Genomic DNA, 20,041 nt, shown 5'->3' with positions numbered 1-20,041 from the left:
GAAGTTTCAAACATAATCCCTACTGGTGATTATCCCCACATAATCCCCCCTAACCGCTAATGGCTAAGGTGGAAAGTAACTCACAGCCATCTTATGAATCCATTAAGAATAATTTATCCAGAAAGGTTGTTAGTTTCCAATCTAAAAGAATAATATTTCCATAAATAATTATTGTACTAAATAAAGGCATTTAATGAAAGGCAATTAATAATTAGTCATCCAGAAGATTGGTTTTATTCAGAAAATCATTCTTTGAAATATTATTTTATTAAAATAATGTTTTATCCAATCTTGCATTATGAATGGTTGTTTGAAAGTATACCAATTTTCTAAGTTAGTTCCAAGACTAACTTAACCTCATTTTCAGATTGAATGGTAATGTTGCATCTTTTTTTTTACCATCTTTGATTCCTTTGTTCATATTGTATACAGTTGGTCTTCCTTATTTTTTTATTTTGCTTGGTAGTTTAGTTGGATTTTTCTTGTATTGTATATTTGATATATAAAATGAAGCTGCTGTTTTGTTCCCGCACCGTTTTCCTGAACCATTGCAATAAAATCTAGTCCAGATATGTATTTGGCAATGCAAATCTCAGTGACAATAAAGACCAGACAAAGTCTAAGTCTTGCATTTGGGAGCTTGCCACTAAAGGAGGTGCTGTTACAGTATCAGTACCAACAGTGATGCTTTAATTAGTAAAGTTCTCTTGTCCCCCAACACCTGCGGTGGGTTGAGGTGGCATTCTAGGAGAGAGCTGGTCTTCCTGGTGATCTCATCCAGCTGTTTTAAATCAGCTGTCAATAAACTGCTGCTCCAAGAGACTACACAATAGAAGATGGCCTATGCAACCACAGCCAGAAAAGGGTCTTCAGGAGTTCCCCCTGGATTCTGAGAAGCCTTAGGAAGTAGCTCTACTGCAGTCTAAAATCAATTCACTTGAACTGGGTCCTCTGTGCATCAATGGCTTTGCGTTACACTGAACAAAGCACAAATGAAATATTAACTCCCACCTAGATGTGGAAGTGGGTAAAGGTCTGCAGAGTGTATATTATCTGGGATATATGTGCAACAGGTGTTATTCAATAGAACACAAACGCCCCCCGTTGATGCTGTTAGAATATCCAAAGCCATGCGGTTCTGAATTATCATGGCTCGCATAGCGCTCATTTCTGTGTTTTGACCCTCTTCTACTATTATAGAGTTATTTAGAAACAATCCAAATCGATAACTTAAAGTTTCCACGCGCAGCATTAATTTGCCCACACCTAACCAGGGTACGAGAGATAATAATGTTTTATCATCTTTAGACCAAAGTTTAAATTCATCTGGTTACATTTGTTCCCCAAATGGGGTCATGTGGTTTAACATCTATTTCCCTTTTGGACCTCCTATGTGGTATAACTATAGTCTGCTTACTAAGTACCACAGTGTGATCTGATGTGAAAACTGGGGCACATACACCATACCAGCTGGGTGGAAGTACAATATAAGCGTTATTATCACATAACCATGCCACCCCTTCTATCCAGTATGTGCCGTTTCCAGGATTATTCCGGTAAGTATAGAAGTAGTTACATTTCGTAGTATTCCCTACAAAATGAGTATGATTCCCTTATGCAGTGTCGATTGTTTCCGGGGTCTGTTACATGTGCTTTGAATGGCTCTGATTTCCCTGTAATGTTGAGAGGTTGCCATTGTTTTCTGTCGCAGGTGCAGTTTTCTGGGTCACAACTATAATTTAATCTCTGGTTACTGAAAGATTGGTCTGGCATAAGAAATAACTTTTTATTTGTATATCCTATCAGGCCCATTGATATGGCGCAACTTGTCTCGGTGAGGTTCATAGCTTTGACATATATGGTGGGGCCTTGGGAATGCACGGGCATTATGGAACACACATAACAATCAGTTTTATTTTGAGTTTTAGCTGTGTCATACACATAACGATACCAGTAATTTTGCAGAAATGGGTGTGTGTCATGTCCTTCCGTCAGTGGTCTGAGATGGGTCCCGTCTGATGTCCATCTCTTCTGGTGCGGTATCGCCTCCTGTGGATCCTGCTTTAGACAGAGAAAGAGTCCTGCTACCAGAATTAAGCTCAGGATTATCAGTCCTGTCCACATGTTACAGAGAGCCATTTTATAACTGGGCGCAGATCAGCTGTTTTCTTCACCGGTTTGAGACGCTGGGCCATATGGGTCCTCCAACTCCTTTGTAGCCGGACTTCCTTCTGCTTACCCCGTCGGTTGATCTGGCTCCTGTAACGGCAAAACTGGCTTACAGCGGCTTTTATGGATCCAGGAAGGCCTCTCTGCTATTTTCAGAGCTGTGGGCGTTGTCAGGAGCACTTGAAACGGCCCTTTCCACCGAGGAGTGCTCCAATTCTTCCTGTGGAGTGTCTTAATCAGGACTAGGTCTCCAGGCCTCAGCTCGTTCTGTAGGATAGGAGCAGAGGTTATCGGCAGACCACTGGACATCTGTGCTTCTTTTGTCTGCAACATTTTATTCATCCACTCAGCTAATGAAGTTTCCTGTTGTGCTTTCTCTATTTCATTCATGTCAGAAGGCAGAGGAAACGGTCTGCCATGTACTATTTCAAATGGAGTGAGGCCAGTTTGATTTGGAGTTATTCTCATCCATAGTTTGACCAGAGACAGACAGTCTGGCCACGGTCTGCCTGTCTCCTCAACTGTTTTTCTCAGTCTGTTTTTTATTGTCCCATTTGTTCGTTCAACCAGCCCAGCAGATTTTGGGTGGTAAGAACAATGGTTTTTTTAACTGAAACCCTAATGCTTTAGAGCACAGTTCTATTACATTATTTACAAAATGAGTCCCATTATCTGATCTTATAATTTGTGGGATACCATATGTGGGGAAGAAATGTGTCACTAAACTTTTTGCCACCGTGAGCGCATCACAGTGTTTTGTAGGGTACATCTCAACCCACTTTGAAAATGCATCTATAACCACTAAACAATATTTCTTTCCCCCTGACCATGATAACTATGAAATCCATGTGTATCGTGTGAAAGGGATGAATTGCTGCTGGGAACTGGCCTCTTTTGGGTCTCATATTTCCCTGTGGATTATGTTTGCAGCAGATAATACATGATCTACAAAAATTCTTTGCATAGTCAGAAAAATTTAAAGCGTAGAATTGATGTTTCACCAGATGTGACATATTTCTCTGTGACACGTGGCATTTGCCATGAGTCACCACCGCCGCCGTTTTATATAGATTTTTTGGTAAAACGGGTTTGTTTTCTATGTGGTATATATCATCTTTTTTCTCAGCTCCTCTTTTCAGCCAGGCCTTTATTTCAGTACTGGGTGCTGTCTGTTGCGCATCTTTTAGTAAGGACATGTCTATAAATAGCAGGTCAGTCATTTTTAGTTTTAGGGGTTCTGCTGCAGCTTTCTTTGCAGTTATGTCAGCAAAAGTATTCCCCTTTGTTTCCGTGCTAGAATCTGTTTGGTGAGCCTTACATTTACAGAGTGCTATTTTACCAAGTAGCTGTATTGCTGATAATAATCTTTTCAAAAGATTAAAATGTGTTAACTCTGTTCCTGATGATTTTAGCATGGTGATGTACTGATCCAAAAACGTATTGGCTGTCTGTGTATATAGTAAGTATCTGTCCCTCATGTAGTTCACATGCTCTCACTACAGCATACAACTCTGCAGTCTGGGCTGAGCATGTTTTGGGCAAGGATTTAGCTTCTATTACGCTGTCAATGGTTGTCATTGCGTAACCAACTCTATTTTTCCCATATTCATCTTTTGATGCTGACCCATCTACAAACACAGTTTGTGAGTTAGGCAGTGGCGTTTGGGAAATGTCCTGTCTGGGTTTGGTGTCCTCTTCTACTTTTGCTTTACATGAATGTGGCTGTCCGTCCTCTTCCGTAGGTATTAAGGTACTTGGATTTAATGGGCCACATCTTTGCAAGGTGATATTTGGTTGTGAGAGTAGTAGAGAAGTTAATGCAATATGTCTTGCATGTGTCAAAAAGGGAAGTGAGGTCTGTAGTAAAACAAGTGAGACAGAATGGGGAACGTTTAACAGCAGCGGGTGGCATAAAACTATTTCAGCTGTTTGCTTCACTACTTCAGCCGCAGCTGAGCATGCTTGCAAACAAGCAGGAAAACCCCTGGCCACCGCGTCGAGTTTCTTTTAGTAAAAGGCTAGGGGTCTATCTTTAGACCCAAAGGGTTGTGTCAGTACAGCTTTCATATAGCCCTCTGTGGAAGAACAAGATGGCGCCGCAGATGGTCGCCTCGGCGTGTTGGTGCGCATTGTTTTGTTTTGTTTTTTGCTTTAAAACGGTCTTCTGTGATGGTACCCGGAGCTCTCTCACCAGAGAAGAACTCATGAACATCAGGGCTACTACACCAGAGGAGTTATTTCCCACTTTTCTGCCTACTGCTCTGGAATTTTTGGACATTCTGGTCAAAGGTGCGCTCACCTTTGTTCACGCGGTGAAACGCCGGAAGAGAGGGAAACGGGCTGGGGTGCTGGTACGACTTCGCCAGCGTGGACTACGAACACCGTTACCTGGAATATTTCTCTCTAACGTGCGCTCACTTCCCAACAAAATGGAGGAACTACAACTGCTGTTGGGGAAAAACAGGGACTTTTATTCATCGGCAGTTTTGTGCTTCACGGAGACGTGGCTGTGTGGATTAATACCGGACTCTGCGCTGCAGCTGGCAGGATTCCAGCTCTACAGAGCGGACAGAGACACGGAACTCTCCGGCAAAGCGAAAGGTGGAGGAATCTGTTTTTACCTCAACAGTGGTTGGTGCAACGACGTGACAGTGATTCAGCAGCACTGTTCTCCAGACCTGGAATCCTTCATCATAAACTGTAAGCCTTTCTATTCCCCCCGTGAGTTCGCTTCGTTCATCCTGGTCGGTGTTTACATCCCGCCGCAAGCTAACGTGCAGGTCGCACAGCGCATGCTCGCCGACCAGATACTGAGTGTGGAGCGGACCAACCCGGACTCCTTAGTAATCGTCGCTGGCGACTTTAACAAAGGTAATCTGACCCACGAACTCCCCAAATATAGACAGTTTATAAAATGTCCGACCAGAGAGGACAACATTCTGGATCACTGTTACACCACCATTAGAGACGCTTATCACGCCGTCCCACGTGCTGCACTGGGCCAATCCGACCACATCATGGTCCACCTGATTCCTGCATACAGGCAGAAACTAAAGCTCTGCAAACCTGTTGTGAGGACGACAAGGAAGTGGAGCAGTGAGGCTGTGGAGAATCTCCAGGCGTGTTTAGGCTGTACAGACTGGGATGTGTTCAGGACTACTACCAACAGTCTGGACGAGTACACAGAGGCTGTGACTTCCTACATCAGCTTCTGTGAGGACAGCTGTGTACCATCATGCACCAGGGTGAGTTACAACAACGACAAACCCTGGTTCACAGCTAAACTCAGAAGGTTAAGACTGGATAAGGAAGAGGCCTTCAGGAGTGGGGACAAAGACATATACAGAGAGGCTAAGTACAAGTTTGGCAAGGCAGTGAAAGAGGCCAAACGACTGTACTCTGAGAAGCTCCAAAACCAGTTCTCAGCCAACGACTCTGCGTCTGTCTGGAAAGGGCTCAAGCAAATCACCAACTACAAGCCAAAAGCCCCCCACTCCATCAACGACCGACGCCTCGCCAACGACCTGAACGAGTTCTACTGCCGCTTTGAAAGACAAAGGGACAGTCCTGCAACCATCTCCCACGACGCCCCCCAACAGCTGCAGCCACAATCCACCACCCCCACCTCCCCAACCTCAAGAGGGGCCTTGGCACCTCCAACCCCCACCCTGAAGTTCCCCCCCACCAGCCCCCTACCCACGCCGAGGACGGCTCTTTCCATCCAGGAGAGGGACGTCAACAAACTCTTCAGGAGACAGAACCCCCGGAAAGCTACTGGTCCGGATTCTGTCTCACCAGCCAGCCTGAAGCACTGCGCTGATCAGCTGTCTCCAGTCTTCACAGACATTTTTAACACCTCACTGGAGACATGTCATGTGCCAGCCTGCTTCAAGTCCTCCACCATCGTCCCTGTTCCCAAGAAGCCAAGGACCACAGGGCTTAATGACTTCAGACCCGTCGCCCTGACCTCTGTGGTAATGAAGTCCTTTGAGCGCCTTGTGCTCTCACACCTAAAAGACATCACCGACCCCCTCCTTGACCCCCTGCAGTTTGCCTACAGAGCCAACAGGTCTGTAGACGATGCAGTCAACCTAGCCCTTCACTTCATCCTCCGGCACCTGGACTCCACAGGAACCTACGCCAGGATCCTGTTTGTGGATTTCAGCTCTGCCTTCAACACCATCGTCCCAGTTCTGCTACAGGAGAAGCTCTCCCAGCTGAGTGTGCCCGACTCCACCTGCAGGTGGATCACTGACTTCCTGTCTGACAGGAAGCAGCGCGTGAGGCTGGGGAAGCACGTCTCTGACTCCCTGACCATCAGCACCGGTTCCCCCCAAGGCTGTGTTCTCTCTCCTCTGCTCTTCTCCCTGTACACCAACAGCTGCACCTCCAGTCACCAGTCTGTCAAGCTTCTGAAGTTTGCGGACGACACCACCCTGATCGGACTCATCTCTGATGGTGACGAGTCTGCGTACAGATGGGAGGTGGACCATCTGTTGGACTGGTGCAGCCAGAACAACCTTGAGCTCAACGCTCTAAAGACAGTGGAGATGGTTGTGGACTTCAGGCAGAACCCAGCCCCACCTGCCCCCATCACCCTCTGTGACTCCACAATTGACACTGTGGAATCTTTCCGCTTCCTGGGAACCATCATCTCCCAGGATCTCAAGTGGGAGCCAAACATCAGCTCCCTCATCAAGAAAGCCCAGCAGAGGATATTCTTCCTGCGGCAGCTGAAGCAATTCAACCTGCCAAAGACTATGATGGTGCACTTCTACACAGCCATCATTGAGTCCATCCTCACCTCCTCCATCACCATCTGGTACGCCGCTGCTACAGCCAAGGATAAGGGCAGGCTGCAGCGTGTCATTCGGTCTGCTGAGAAGGTGATTGGCTGCAGTCTACTGTCGCTCCAGGAACTGTACACCTCCAGGACCCTGAAGCGGGCCGGGAAGATTCTGGCTGATCCCTCCCACCCCGGTCACAGACTCTTTGAGACTCTCCCCTCTGGCAGGAGGCTGCGGTCCATCCGGACCAAAACCTCACGCCACAAGAACAGTTTTTTCCCATCTGCCACCAGCCTGGTTAACAAAGCCCGGAAACCACCTTGACACTCTCCCTTTCCCCCATACCCCCCCTTTTTTTGCTGACAGGACACCTGTAACCTGTAACTTTATGCGTTACATTAACGCTCAGCTTGGACTCCTGCTTTACTTGCACAATGATCACCTGCACTGTTGTATTGCTCTTGCATCTTATACTGCTCTATATTTACTCTCACTCACTTAAAACTGTGCACATATATTTATATTATAGTGTAGATATGTTTATACTGTTTAATTTGTACTGTATTGCACCGACTACGCCAAAACAAATTCCTTGTATGTCCAAAAACGTACTTGGCAATAAAGCTTTTCTGATTCTGATTCTGATTCTGACATGAGTCCACGCACAGCGTGAATGGTTGGCTGTAGTCTGGTAAGGCTAATGTAACTGTGGTTTGCAGTAAGTTCTTTAAGTTAATAAATGCTTTTTCCCCCTCTTCTGTCCAAATAATTTTGTCCCTTAATGTCATGTTTGTTCCATAAATCATAGATTGTAATGGTTGCACTATGGCTGCATAGTCGGGAAGCCACTCTCTGCAGAAATTACAAAGTCCTAAAAAGGACATCATTTGCTGCTTTGTTATTGGTTTTGGGGCTTCCTGTATGGCTGTTTTTCTACTATCCAGTAGAGAGCGTCCGTTCTAAACCACTTCATTTTTACAAAACTGCAGCTTGTCTCTTGAAGCCTTGTGGCCTGTTTGGTGTAGGTGCTTTAACACAGTAATTGTGGCCTCTTCACAGTGTTTTTCTGTGTCTGATGCTACTAAAATGTCATCCACATATAGCAGAACTTGACTGTTCTGGTATTATGCAGGTGCTCATTGAGTACCTTAATGCTTGTGTATATACATGTGGGCTTTCACTGAAACCTTGTGGAAGCCTAGTATAGGTGTATTTCTTTCCTTTAAACTGAAAACCAAACAAATGCTGTGATTCTTCATGCAGTGGTACTGTGAAGAAAGCATTGCTAAGATCTACTACTGAGAAATACTTTTTATCTGGGGTCAGTGAATGCAGCAATGTGTGTGGATTTGAAACATCTGGAGCTGCATGCTGTACAATATCATTTATTTGTCAGAGATCTTGGACCATTCTCCACTTTCCTGTGCTGGCTTTCTGCACTGGAAAAATAGGTGTGTTACATGTAGCTTCAGGGGCTTCTCTTAATATTCCTGATTTTAACATGTCCTGTATTACTGGCTCAATACCTTCCTCAGCTTCTGGCTTTAAGGGATATTGATGGACTAATGGCCTTTTTTCAGATATTAGTTTAACCTTGTATGGTGGGAACCCCTTTATTAGCCCTACATCAGTTGATGATTGGGACCACAGTTCAGGTGGGACAGCTTTCAAGGCAGAGTGTTTTAGATTTCGTTTTTCTTCAGCCAGACACTGTAGCTTTCAGTCAGCTTCATCCATATGCGTTTTTGGATGTACTTTGATCACCCACCCTAGAGTGAGTTTCCAGATCCCTGTATTATGATCTATTTTCCAGTCAGTTTGTTGATGCCTCATATCTCCCTCTCTCAGCTCTTTGTAGAAAATGTTCTGAATTCTTCCATTGACCCCCTACAGGTTTAGTCAGTGATAGATGAGGGGTGTGGTCTTTAAACAGTTGTAGTTGTTTTTCCGACAGTAGGACTGAGGCAGAGGATTTCCCTGTTTTGGGGTCAACATACAGATGCTGTATGGTAACGGTTTGATTATTCTCTCTATGAAAAACAGTGTCATATTGATAATCTGGCCCTGGAGTGTTTTTGTATCTCATAGTCACATGGAGTTCAGTGTCTGGCATGTACTGAGTTTGTTGAAAAGTTTGTTTTTCTTAGCAGCTCTCGAGCTGTTGGGGTGGGTCCTAGATCTAGAGACCAGTAATAGTGTGGTTGTGAGGACCCGTGTGCAGCTCCCTCCTCAACAATAGCTTTCATGCCTGTTTCTGTAGACACGATGTTTATGTGTAACTTCTGCATAATGTCTCTCCCTAGCAGATTTACTGGACATTTCTGACTAATTAGAACGGGAGCCTGGCATGTGGATCCTGTTTCAGGCTCTTTTATGATCACCGGTGTGCTTAGATAATGGATCTCTGATGTACCGGCTGCAGATCTAACATGTACTGCAGTGTTAGAATATTTTACTCCAGGTGGGGGTTCAGTTTAATACTGTCCTACATGCCCCCGTGTCACAAAAGCAGTTGTACACTTTTTCATTTATTATTATGTTCTTATAGGGTAAATCTTGTGATTTGCTTAACGCTATCAGTTCTAAGGCTGCTTGTATGTCAACTTCCTCCATATCAGAGTTATCTTCTTCCCCTGCAGGGGGCTGAGGCTGTAATTGTCAATTTTGGTTGGAGTTGGGGTTGTATACCAGTTTCTCCTGACAATCTCTTGCAAAATGTCCTTGCTTGTTGCAAAGCCAACAGTTTGTTTTGCATCCTCTTGCGTAATGCCCTGTTTTGCCACACCTCCGACACACAATGCTTTGTGTGTTTCTGAATTCTCCTCCTCCTCTGCTCCCCCCGCCTCTAAATCTTCCCCTCCCCCTTGATGAGTGTGCTGACACTTGTTGCAATGTTATTAAACCATCTTGCATTGTGAATGTGTCTGTTTTCCTGTGTTGTTGCGTTTTGTGTGCATGTTCTGCATATTCCAACGCCTGGTTGACAGTGCCTGTATTCTGGTGTACCCAATGTTTATCTATGTACCGTCTGAGCTCAGGTTTTAATCCTTGCAAAAACGCTCTCTTCAGCTGCTGTTGATATGCCCCGCATTCTACCTCATTGTATGGTAAAGCAGAGTTTGCTATGAAAACACGTCTCATTCTATCCAAAAAATCTTGTGGGTCTTCCTCATCCTTCTGTTTACATTGTGAGATTTTGCCGTAATCTGCTGTCTGTGTGTATTCTGTTCTGATTCTGTCGTGAAGGATGCGTAAGGCATCTCTTAAATCCGCTGAATTGTGCGCCATTGAATTTCCCTGGGCATCATTTCCAGTGAAATCTCCGGCTACTCTACACCAGCGATGGCCGAAGAGCCGAGAAAGACACTGGTGCATTTCTCTGCCATTAAGATGGAAACTTCCTCTGAGTTCTGTGATAGCTGCTAAAAACTCCTGTACACCTTCCTGTATGTTTGGAATACCTTTTAAAGCGGCAGTTCTGTCTTCCTGCGTCCATGGCCTATATACTAGAATGGTTGGCGGCTGTGGATTATTAGCGTTACCTATGTTTGGATTGGCCACTTCAACAAGAGGAAATGTGTCTTCCTCTATATTTTTTCCAGATGGATGAAATTTCTGTTCGTGAGCCTTTAAGGCTTCATTTGGGTATAAGCCGGGGTCAGTAGTGGTTTTCATTTTTTTACTCCTAGTTTGTACGCCTGTGCTCCCCCAGAAATTAGGAGACCAGGAGCTCTGTTCTTCTGTTTTAAAAGGGTTGTTTGATTTATCTGGCTTTTTCTCGGGGGTTTGAGGAGGTGCTGCTGCGCCTTCTTCCTCCTCCTCACGCTGTACCACTGCCTGTGTAGCAGGCGGCTGCTCTCCTGGAGGCTGCCGCCTTTGCTGTCTGAAGGCAGCTGTAGTCTCCTCCTCTTGCCGCACCATAACTGCGGCTGTTAACTTTTCTTTTCGCTTCTCCCTCTTATCCTGTCTCTGTATGTCTCTCAACTTGCTCTGTTCCAACCATTTTTCTGAGAGTTTATATTCAACCTTCCTTTTGTCTCTTTTTAGTTTTTATTATTTCTAATTTTAGATCCCCTTGTAATTTTAAGACATCCTTTGTATCTAATTTGCCCAAAAACCCATGTTTTTTATTCCACCTACGGCAGATCATGCCTGCTCCTTCCACATAATTCTCCATAAATTTTACATCTCGCTCCAAATTATTTTTCAGTTTTTTTCCCATTATTTTTCGTGTTAGTTTAATTGTAGTATGAATGTCCCAGATCAAAGGTCACTGGCTTGAGACTTATGGAGAGGACATTAACACGGCCTTCTACTGCGACTAATTCGCAGCGGTGTTAATTTTCTGGAATGAAATCCGACCTTAATCTCCAAAGTCACCAGTAGGTAGTTTTAATCTGGGCAAAAGAAAACACAGGACTAGCAGAATCCTGCTGATTCTATTAAAATGCTTAGTCCTCCATACACACACAACACAGTCACACAGTTAGTTTCAGGTACCTTGTAATTTTTTCTAAGTTAACTTGGTGTTATTTTATGAGCTCAATTTACTCCATTCTTTTTACTTTTATAGCGCTTATTCTATTCCCTTGCAGGGGAATAACCCTTAGTCGTTTTATTTGGCCCCCTTCTTGGTGGGGCCTTACCTTAATTTGTCACTATTCCTTTCATGGTGGAATAAAACCATACCAATGCAGTGTCCTTTACCGGCGACACACTACCAAGTACTGTTAAGTACTTTTCTTATGAACTGTATTTTAAAACTGTCTCACCTCGGAGTTGACTTCTTGGTGACTCTCTGGATCTGGTGAGAGTCACCACGCGCTGAGGAAGGCGATAACCCACTGGCCAGGTGTGAATTCACACACACCGGGACTTTCAGCCACTCCGGCTAATGGAGGCTGTGCAGCAGTGCTTCGCTCGACGTCAGGCTTCCCCCACGGATCCCAGAGTCATTGTTAAAGCAAAGATAAATAAGGTTATTGAATTAATCCGGCTCGAAGGACCAATAAATGTTAGGTATTATTTAGTCAACTCAGAGGCAAGAACGATACAGTCAGAGTTACTTGTAGCAAGGGTAGCCCACTTTGCAGTGCAACTACAAAGTTTTGACACCCTATCTCTTTATTAATATACACAGTTCAACAGACAGTTCAGACAGCGTGTATGTGTGTGTGTGTGAGGCCGAAAGGAGGCTGGTTCTCACGGCCTAGTGTGTGAAATAGATAACGGTGATCTCACACACACAGGGAGGAAGGCATACAAAAGTATGATACAAAGCAGAGTGCAGGTGCCTTTTTACATGAGTGATAACAAGTCCTCGCACCCATCCAACAGAAATATGTACTAGAAACCTGAAAGATTCTCTTGATCAAGCTCCAGCTGACTGCCCCCGGGTTCTCAATCCCTGGGCCAGCCTCTACGAATCCTTCCCACCCTCCAACAAACCTCATTGGCACCGGCATTATCAAGGCTTGCTCAGGGTAAAGCATGTAGTGGTTTGAATTACTGAATTTCCTCAAACTGACCCAGCCTTCAGGCTTTTCACCAAGAAGTTCCACTAGGAACCAGGTGGCGGCTTCTCAACCACCTTCTCCAGGCTCTGAATATATGCATGTTTAAGCTGGACTCCTCTCCACTACCTGTAAGCATCACCCTACGTTCTATCACAGACCTGTCCATTTACAATTGCCACCTGTTCACCAGTCCTCTGTTTCTGTTCAGTGACGACTCCAGTTCTGGTTCCAGATCCATTAACTAAACCTTAAATAAACTTGTTAAACTTTTCTCCGTCTCCTGAATGTTCCTCTGCATGTGGGTCATAGCTATTATAAAACTATGACCATTGTGGTCTACAAAACAAAAGCAGAAATAAGATTTAGAAGGACTAAAATAGCAGAGTTTCATCCTCTTAATTTATAAAGTGCTTTACAAGCCAAAGGGAAACCAAAGTGCTGTATATGTAAATAAAAAAACTGAAAAGGAAGATAAAAATAACACTAATAAAAAACCTATAAACAATAACATACAAGGTTAAAAATATAAGCAATACAAGCTGCAATAAAAAGCATAGAAGAAACAAGGACTGGCCTAATGGTCATGTTCTCTGAAACTAAAAGCCAGTTTAAAAAGATTAGTTTGTTTAAGATTTAAAATCATCTTCCAGCAGACTTTACAGAATGAGGGAGAGAGTTCCGTAGCCTAGAACCTGCGGCTGAAATTCCTCTGTCTCTCCTGGTCACGAGCCGAGTCCAGGGAACAACTAAAAGCTTCTGGTCTGGAGATCTTTGAGTTTCACTGGGAATATGAGGATTAAAAACTTGTTGAGATAAAGAGGTGCCAGACCATTTAGACATTTAAAAACTAAAAGTAAAATCTTTAAAACAAATCTAAAAGAAACAGGCAACCAGTGGAGGGAATATAAAATCTGGGTTATTTGTCTTGTCCTCATTAGTAGATGGACAGTTGAATTTTTTACCAGCTGAATATGGCGAATAAGAGACTGGTCACTCTCACTATAGAGAGAGTTGCAGTAGTCCAGTCTACTCCTGGAAGTGCTGATTGTGTGCTATGGTGAGATTTAAACCAGGCTGAATTTTTTCACATTTATTGTCAAGGATGGATTATTTTCCTTCAAACTCACAAATATGCACTAATTTGTGTTGGCCCATCATACTTTAAATTACACTTATGTTTGTAGCTGTAACATGATAAAACATAAAAACATTCAAGTTTTACAAATTTTGCAAGATACTTTTTATTGTTAAAAATGGCTATTTGACTTTTCAACAAAGTGTCTTATATGAATGTTGTTCAGCAAATATATTCATCAAACTGAGAAATCTGCAATTTCTAATATTGTTGTTTTTGACCATAAATATTTATGGTCAAAACCATATTTCTGCTTCAATAAAATCCCACCAAAGATAAGGATTGATAATAAAAATATGTAGGAATTTTCATAAATACGATTTAAAATAAAAGGCCAAACAACAATAGCACAAATGACAGAAAGCCTTTCTATAGCTTTTTAAAACTATTTGAGGTGTTAAGAATAAAATTTTATTTTAAAGCTGTACATTGCAAAGAGGATTATACATTATTATTTCCAGTGTCATTACAAGCCGTACAGTACTTGAAATACCACTTTCAGACACCAACTAATGTGAAAATAAAGATAAAGACCTTTTGGAAAAGGCAGAGAGAAATGTTAAACCTGAACTCTTCCTGTTCTGGAACCTGGATTTTCAGAGTTTCGGAGAATTAATAATCCAGATTCCTACAAAGAAGAGCAGCTCCATCTGAAAGCCGTCTTTTCAGATCAGAACAGGTTTTTCCCAAAATGTTCACCAATTATCAGTGTAGCCCACATTGTTTTCAGGACACCACCTAGACAACCAGTGGATGAATGACAGCATGCGGCTAAACATGTCGTCACAGGTCAGATCAGGGAGGGGACCAGAGAAAATCATATTGTAGTCCAACATTGTTTGGCAGACAATGTTGCCAAAACATGGGCAATAATGTTTTGGCAACATTGTGTACAGTGTACAATGTTTGTACACTGAAGCGACACCAAATTTAGTGATCTCTTCTAGACGTAACCAGGTTTTATTACTGCCAGTGTAAATAACAATCTTACTGTATCTTCTGGGGAACTGCTACAGGGAGCTACTTTGCTGATTTTTCAACAGCACGGAGCCAGGCCTCCAATTCCAACACAACACCCTCACCTCCAAAGCTACAAAAATGATACATTTATTACATGTACCATTATCAATAAAGAAGGCAGAGGGGTACTGGATATCTGACACACAGAGCAGGAAAGAGAAGGAGACTCAGAAAGAGATTGAGAAACAGCAACAGAGACAGAACGGCTAACCATAGTAGAGCTGAATCTAATGCTAAGCTAGCAACCCCTTACCCCTGTGAGAAAAACTGTGTGATACATGCTCAGCTCCCAGCTGAGCGTGCCTGACTCCACTTGTAGGTGGATCACAGACTTCCTGATACACAGGAAGCAGCACGTGAAGCAAGGAAAACATGTTTCTGATGCCAGGACCACCAGCACCGGTTCCCCTGTTCTTTCCCCTCTGCTCTTCTCCCTGTACACAACAGCTGTACCTTCAGTCACCAGTCTGTTCAGCTCCTGAAGTTTTCGGATGACACCACCCTCATTCGGCTCATCTCTGGGGGGATGAGTCTGCCTACAAGGGGGAAGATTGATCATCTGGTGAGGGCACACTTCTGTGCCATCACTGAGTCCAGCCTCTACTCCTCCATCACCATCTGGTATGCTGCTGCTGCCACCATCAGGGACAAGGGCAGGCTGCAGCGTATCATTCGCTCTGCAGAGAGGGTGATTGGCTACAGTCTTCCTTGTCTTCAGGAACTGCATGTCTCCTGGACTCTGAGGTGAGCAGGAAAGATTACAGATGACCCCTCCCACCCTGGACACAAACTGTTTGAGACATTCCTGTCTGGCAGGAGGCTGCGGCCCATCAAGACCAAAACCTCTCACCACAAAAACAGCTTCTTTCCGTGTGCAGCTGGCCTCATTAACAAGGCCCTGGTCCTCTACTGACACTTTCCTCTTGCAAATAATTAAAATATCTCTGCATATGTAAATACAAATACATTTAATTTTATATTGTTGTTATTGTATATTAGTGTATTGTATTATATATTTTAAATAAAAAGTTGCACTATTTTTCTCAATTTTCATAACATTCATATAAAACATGTTTTTCTTTTAACGTATATATTTCTACATTTATGTACGTCAGCTGTATTTTTGTCTATGTGTAGCACCTTTTAACCAAAGCAAATTCCTTGTCTGTTTGAAACTCTACTTGGCAATAAAGTGTTTTCTAATTCGAATTCTGAGGGTCCCCATACATCATGTGCAGCAACAGAAAATATGTGTTTATGCAAATGTGTTAGAATAAGTCAGAAATGTCGCATGAAAGAGAATTCAGATCAAATAGAAAGCCTGACACACCTAACAATTCAAAGAGTGCAACAGAGGAAACAAGACGTGATACAATACACCTAACCCAATCAGCTAAAAAATGGGGAACAGCTGAGGCCAATGAAGGCAGAGAGAACTGTGGGAGGTGAGTAATGAACAGGAGCAGAGCAGGAGAGACTGCAAGCAGCGGCCCTCACAGCTTAATGTCCCTCGACCTGTGTAGGATCTGGTATTGCTAACCCTAACCCTAACCCTAAAATTATTATGCCTTATCAGAGACAGTATGAAAGTTCTGGAGACTGTCAAGGAAGGTTAATCAGCTAAGAAACCTGTCATTTGGTTGTCAGTCGGCAGGGCTAAAGTGATGTCATCAACTGATAACATGTTCAGCATTCGGCCACGATGATGTAGAGAAAATTTAGTGTTGATACGACGATGTATGAGGGAGATAAAGTATTTAAAATTTGCTAGGGGTCGCTGTTGATCCAAATTACAATGTGATCCCATAGAGCTGTTTAGGGGTTGACAAAGATCAACCATATTCAGTGTGGAGTAAATAGGACCATCATATGTGTTTTAGACCTCACTGTATGGAAACAGCAAGGCATAAAATTGACCGATCTGCCAACCCCACACTGTGGAGCCAACAGTCACCGTTCAGAGTAGAATTCAACATCATCTTGTACTGTGTAATTAGACACCTTGAAGGTTGTATGAAGGTTGTATGAGTGAGAGTTTAAGGAGGCCATCCAACAGTGAAACATATGACTGCCTATTGTAAGTGGGAAGGTTAATCAGCTAAGAAACCTGTCATTTGGTGGTCAGTGGGCAGGACTAAAGTGATGTCTGCAATTGACCGTGCCAACATTTGTCCTCCATGATGCACGCAAAATTTGGTGTGGATCCGATGATGTATGAGGGAGATTAATATGATTTCCTAGGTCCAAATTCCAATGTAATTGAATAGAGCTGTTTGTGAGTTGACAAAGAACAAACATATTCAGTTTGGAGTAAATTGGACCGTGCTTGTGTAATTTAGAGCCAAGCGTAAGGCCGTGGCGTGAGGTTCAGACTTTGCCACGCCACCACGGCCAAAACCTACCAGTCAAAACCTTTCAGTACTAGAGACCAACTTAGACCATCATGTTATGTCACTGGTGTCAGTTTTATGTTGATTAGGTGAAGGGTATCAAATATGGACCTTCCTATTCTCGGGGGGTAGGGCTGTGATGATGTCACCATTCAACCATTGAATATTGTTCAGGGGCCAATGTAGATCAGTCCCAGAAGATTATGTGTTTATGTGCCCTTCCTTGTAGGAGCTATAGCAGTTTCATTTTTTTTTAGGTTAGGTCACGTCTACACACTTTGATGCAGAAAAAAGCTTTTGATAATGACTTGAAGCTAAACTGAGGCCTGGCCCCACCCCTCCAACATGCTCAAAAGTACAGGATTTTGAAATCTTTTAATCACCCGCACCTTGTATTCATTATTGTTTTTTATTTGAGACATAGCCACTCACATAATTATCATTATACTTTTTTTTAAAACGTTCCCAAATGAAATACCACCAGAACAAACAAAACATTTCCATCAAAAGCCAAAAATGACATCAGCTTAAAAAAAGTTACTTTCCTCTAGCATGATAGAACAACTGTCTTAGGTGTTTAGAAATTTCTTTCATTTTCAGTCCATATATGATTGGATTGAAAAGAGGATTATAGATTATTATTTGCAGTTTTATTGCAAAGCGTACAATCTTTGAAATATCAGATTCCAGTCTAACAATAATCATTTCATAAGTAAACAAACAAGAATAGTTGATTAAAACCAGCAGGTGAGGTACACATGTCTGTGCAGCTTTTTTCCTGACTTCCCCACAACTTCTATAGGCTATTCTAAGTATCATTGTGTAAGTGAATAGTACGAAAAGCATTGGAAGAATACTAATATTGAAAAGGCCCACTAAGCCAAATATCATTATTGCTCTTGAAGCCACACAGAGAAGATAATTCAGAGAATTGTTGCAGAAAATGCCTTTCAAAGTGAAGCTACAGAGTTTTAAATGAACAAATATAATGATCAGTATAACAACATGACAAGCAGGTACAAGCCAAGCTAAGACAAGGAAAATACTCACTTTAGTTTTTCTCATAATAGTTGGATATTGCAGAGGTTTACATATGGACACATATCTGTCATAAGACATGGCTGCCAAAAGCAAGAATTCAGAACCACTTAAAGAATAATATAGAAAACTCTGGAGGAGACACACATTATAAGTTATAATCTGTTTTTCAGATAAAAAGTCTATCAAAAGCTTTGGGTAGATCGCAGTGCTGAAAAGCATGGAGTTCATTAACAAAGCAGCAATAAAAATATACATAGGCTCATGGAGATTCTTGTGAATCACAATCATACTAACAACTGTAGTATTGCTGAACAGGATCAAAATATAACTTGTAAACATTAAAATAAAGTAAACATATCTGTATTTTTCAACCTCTACATGGCCATCAAAAGTGATGTATGTTGCATTCATTTCAGTAAGCAAGATAATTATAAAAACAGAAATGAATAAATGAAATAGCAAGTTATTTTAAAGTGCTACACGTGAGAAAAGTAGTCTTAAAAAAAGTCTACCTCTCCTTCGCACAGACACCAGTCAGGTCAGAAAGTGTTTGAGACAAAGTATTTAAAGAGATTTCTTTATCCACCATGGATTTCAGAGATTATTCCCTGTAGAGATGTTGGCATGCTAACAACTTTTGATAAGTTCAAAGAAAGGGTGGGAAATTGTGGCCCATTGTGCATCAACATTGATTTTACAGTAAAATTTGGCATTCACAAATTATGCAAAATGTTTGTTTATATTTATTAAAAGGGATGCACCGATACCACATTTTTTTCAAACTGAGTACAAGTACTGGTAAGCACATTTCAGTACTTACTGATACAGAGTAATGAATACTTTTTAGTGCAATTACAGTTTTTGCTTTATTATAAAAATATTTTATTTTTGGCCATATTTTACATAGACTACACTTTTACTGGTGTTCATGAATACCATAAAACATTATAACCATAATTTTTGTTTATTACAATACAAGAACTGTTATAATAAATGACAGAGTGTTGTTGTAACAAGACCAACAGCAATATTCATACTGAGTGTAGACTGCACTGACAATTTACTTCTACCAGCCTATCTGGAACAGTTTTATATCTTTTGTGCTTTTCGTTACAACTGAATACATGCAGCAATAAAAAAGAAAAAAAAAAAAATCATTTTCATGAAAAAAGTACTCCTTTAGAGGTTTTTATTTGGTCTTATGTTCAAGTTAAAGTTTATGATCCTTGGTACTGTCAGGATCTGCCATTGTGGACTTTGTTTTGGTTTTGTGTTTATTTACTCTTCAGTTAGGTGTTTCTATTTCTTTGGGTTTAGTAGTTATGTTTGTTTATTCCTTCTGTTACCCTGATGTTAGTTTTGTTCTCTCTCCTGCCTCCTAGTTTTAGTAGTTCTTTCTCCCCTCGCCCATAGTTCCCTTGGTAGTTGCTTTCTCATTTATTTATTACTTAGAATGGTTTTCTCCTCTTATTATTATTTTTACTATTATTATTATTATTACAGTTCTCTTGCTTCTTTGGGTTTTCTAGTTTAGGTTCCCATTTAGTGTTTCTGTGTTTGTTTATGGTTAGGTTATTTGTTTCTTGCTGCATTCTTCTAGTTTATTAGTTTCTTTTCCCTATTCCTCCTCTTGTCCTCTTGTCATTAGTTAACAACCTGTAATCACTTACTTCTCCTCCTCAGTGCTCCGACCAACAGAACACGGATTCCTAGACAACCTTGTTGCATTTTCATGTTTATCAATAAATCTGTTTAACTACAACTCTGCCTCCGTAATTGTTGCTCTCACTAGAGTCACCAGGTTTACCATTTTAGTCTAATACAATCCCCAAAGTTTTAAGGTGCAACTTAATAAAAGGCTTCAGGCTATTAAGATCCGAATGAAAAGCACTGCAATTACCACTTTGTCCAAACATAATTACTTCAGTCTTGTTTTAACTGAAATTGAGGTAATTTGAAGCTGTCTTACCGTCATGGCGTCCC

General features: G+C 42.0%; 2 protein-coding genes across 2 annotated transcripts in view; both read right to left on the bottom strand.

The window, feature by feature from the left end:
* The window catches only part of LOC124871734 (MAGUK p55 subfamily member 4-like), a 51,827-nt gene extending 36,595 nt beyond the window's left edge, over nt 1-15,232 (bottom strand). Inside the window, exon 1 of the mRNA XM_047371245.1 lies at nt 15,081-15,232. The gene's annotated coding sequence lies outside the window, so the exon portion shown is untranslated. The remainder of the gene's footprint in view (nt 1-15,080) is intronic.
* Nucleotides 15,233-17,554: 2,322 nt separating this feature from the next.
* On the bottom strand, nt 17,555-18,555 carry LOC124871407 (olfactory receptor 4D6-like). Its single transcript, XM_047370674.1, has one exon. It carries the CDS (start codon nt 18,467-18,469, stop codon nt 17,555-17,557), a length of 915 nt encoding a protein of 304 aa, XP_047226630.1. The 5' UTR covers nt 18,470-18,555.
* Between the last annotated feature and the right edge of the window lie 1,486 nt (nt 18,556-20,041).

The sequence above is a fragment of the Girardinichthys multiradiatus genome, chromosome 7, assembly GCF_021462225.1.
Source record: "Girardinichthys multiradiatus isolate DD_20200921_A chromosome 7, DD_fGirMul_XY1, whole genome shotgun sequence".
NCBI classification, from domain to species: Eukaryota; Metazoa; Chordata; class Actinopteri; order Cyprinodontiformes; family Goodeidae; genus Girardinichthys; species Girardinichthys multiradiatus.
Note: the sequence above shows the minus strand (reverse complement) of the source record. Positions and strands in the feature narration are given on the sequence as shown.

Excerpts from the sequence above, each read along its gene's own strand:
- LOC124871407 (XM_047370674.1), bottom strand. The coding sequence starts at position 18,469 with ATGAATGCAACATACATCACTTTTGATGGCCATGTAGAGGTTGAAAAA.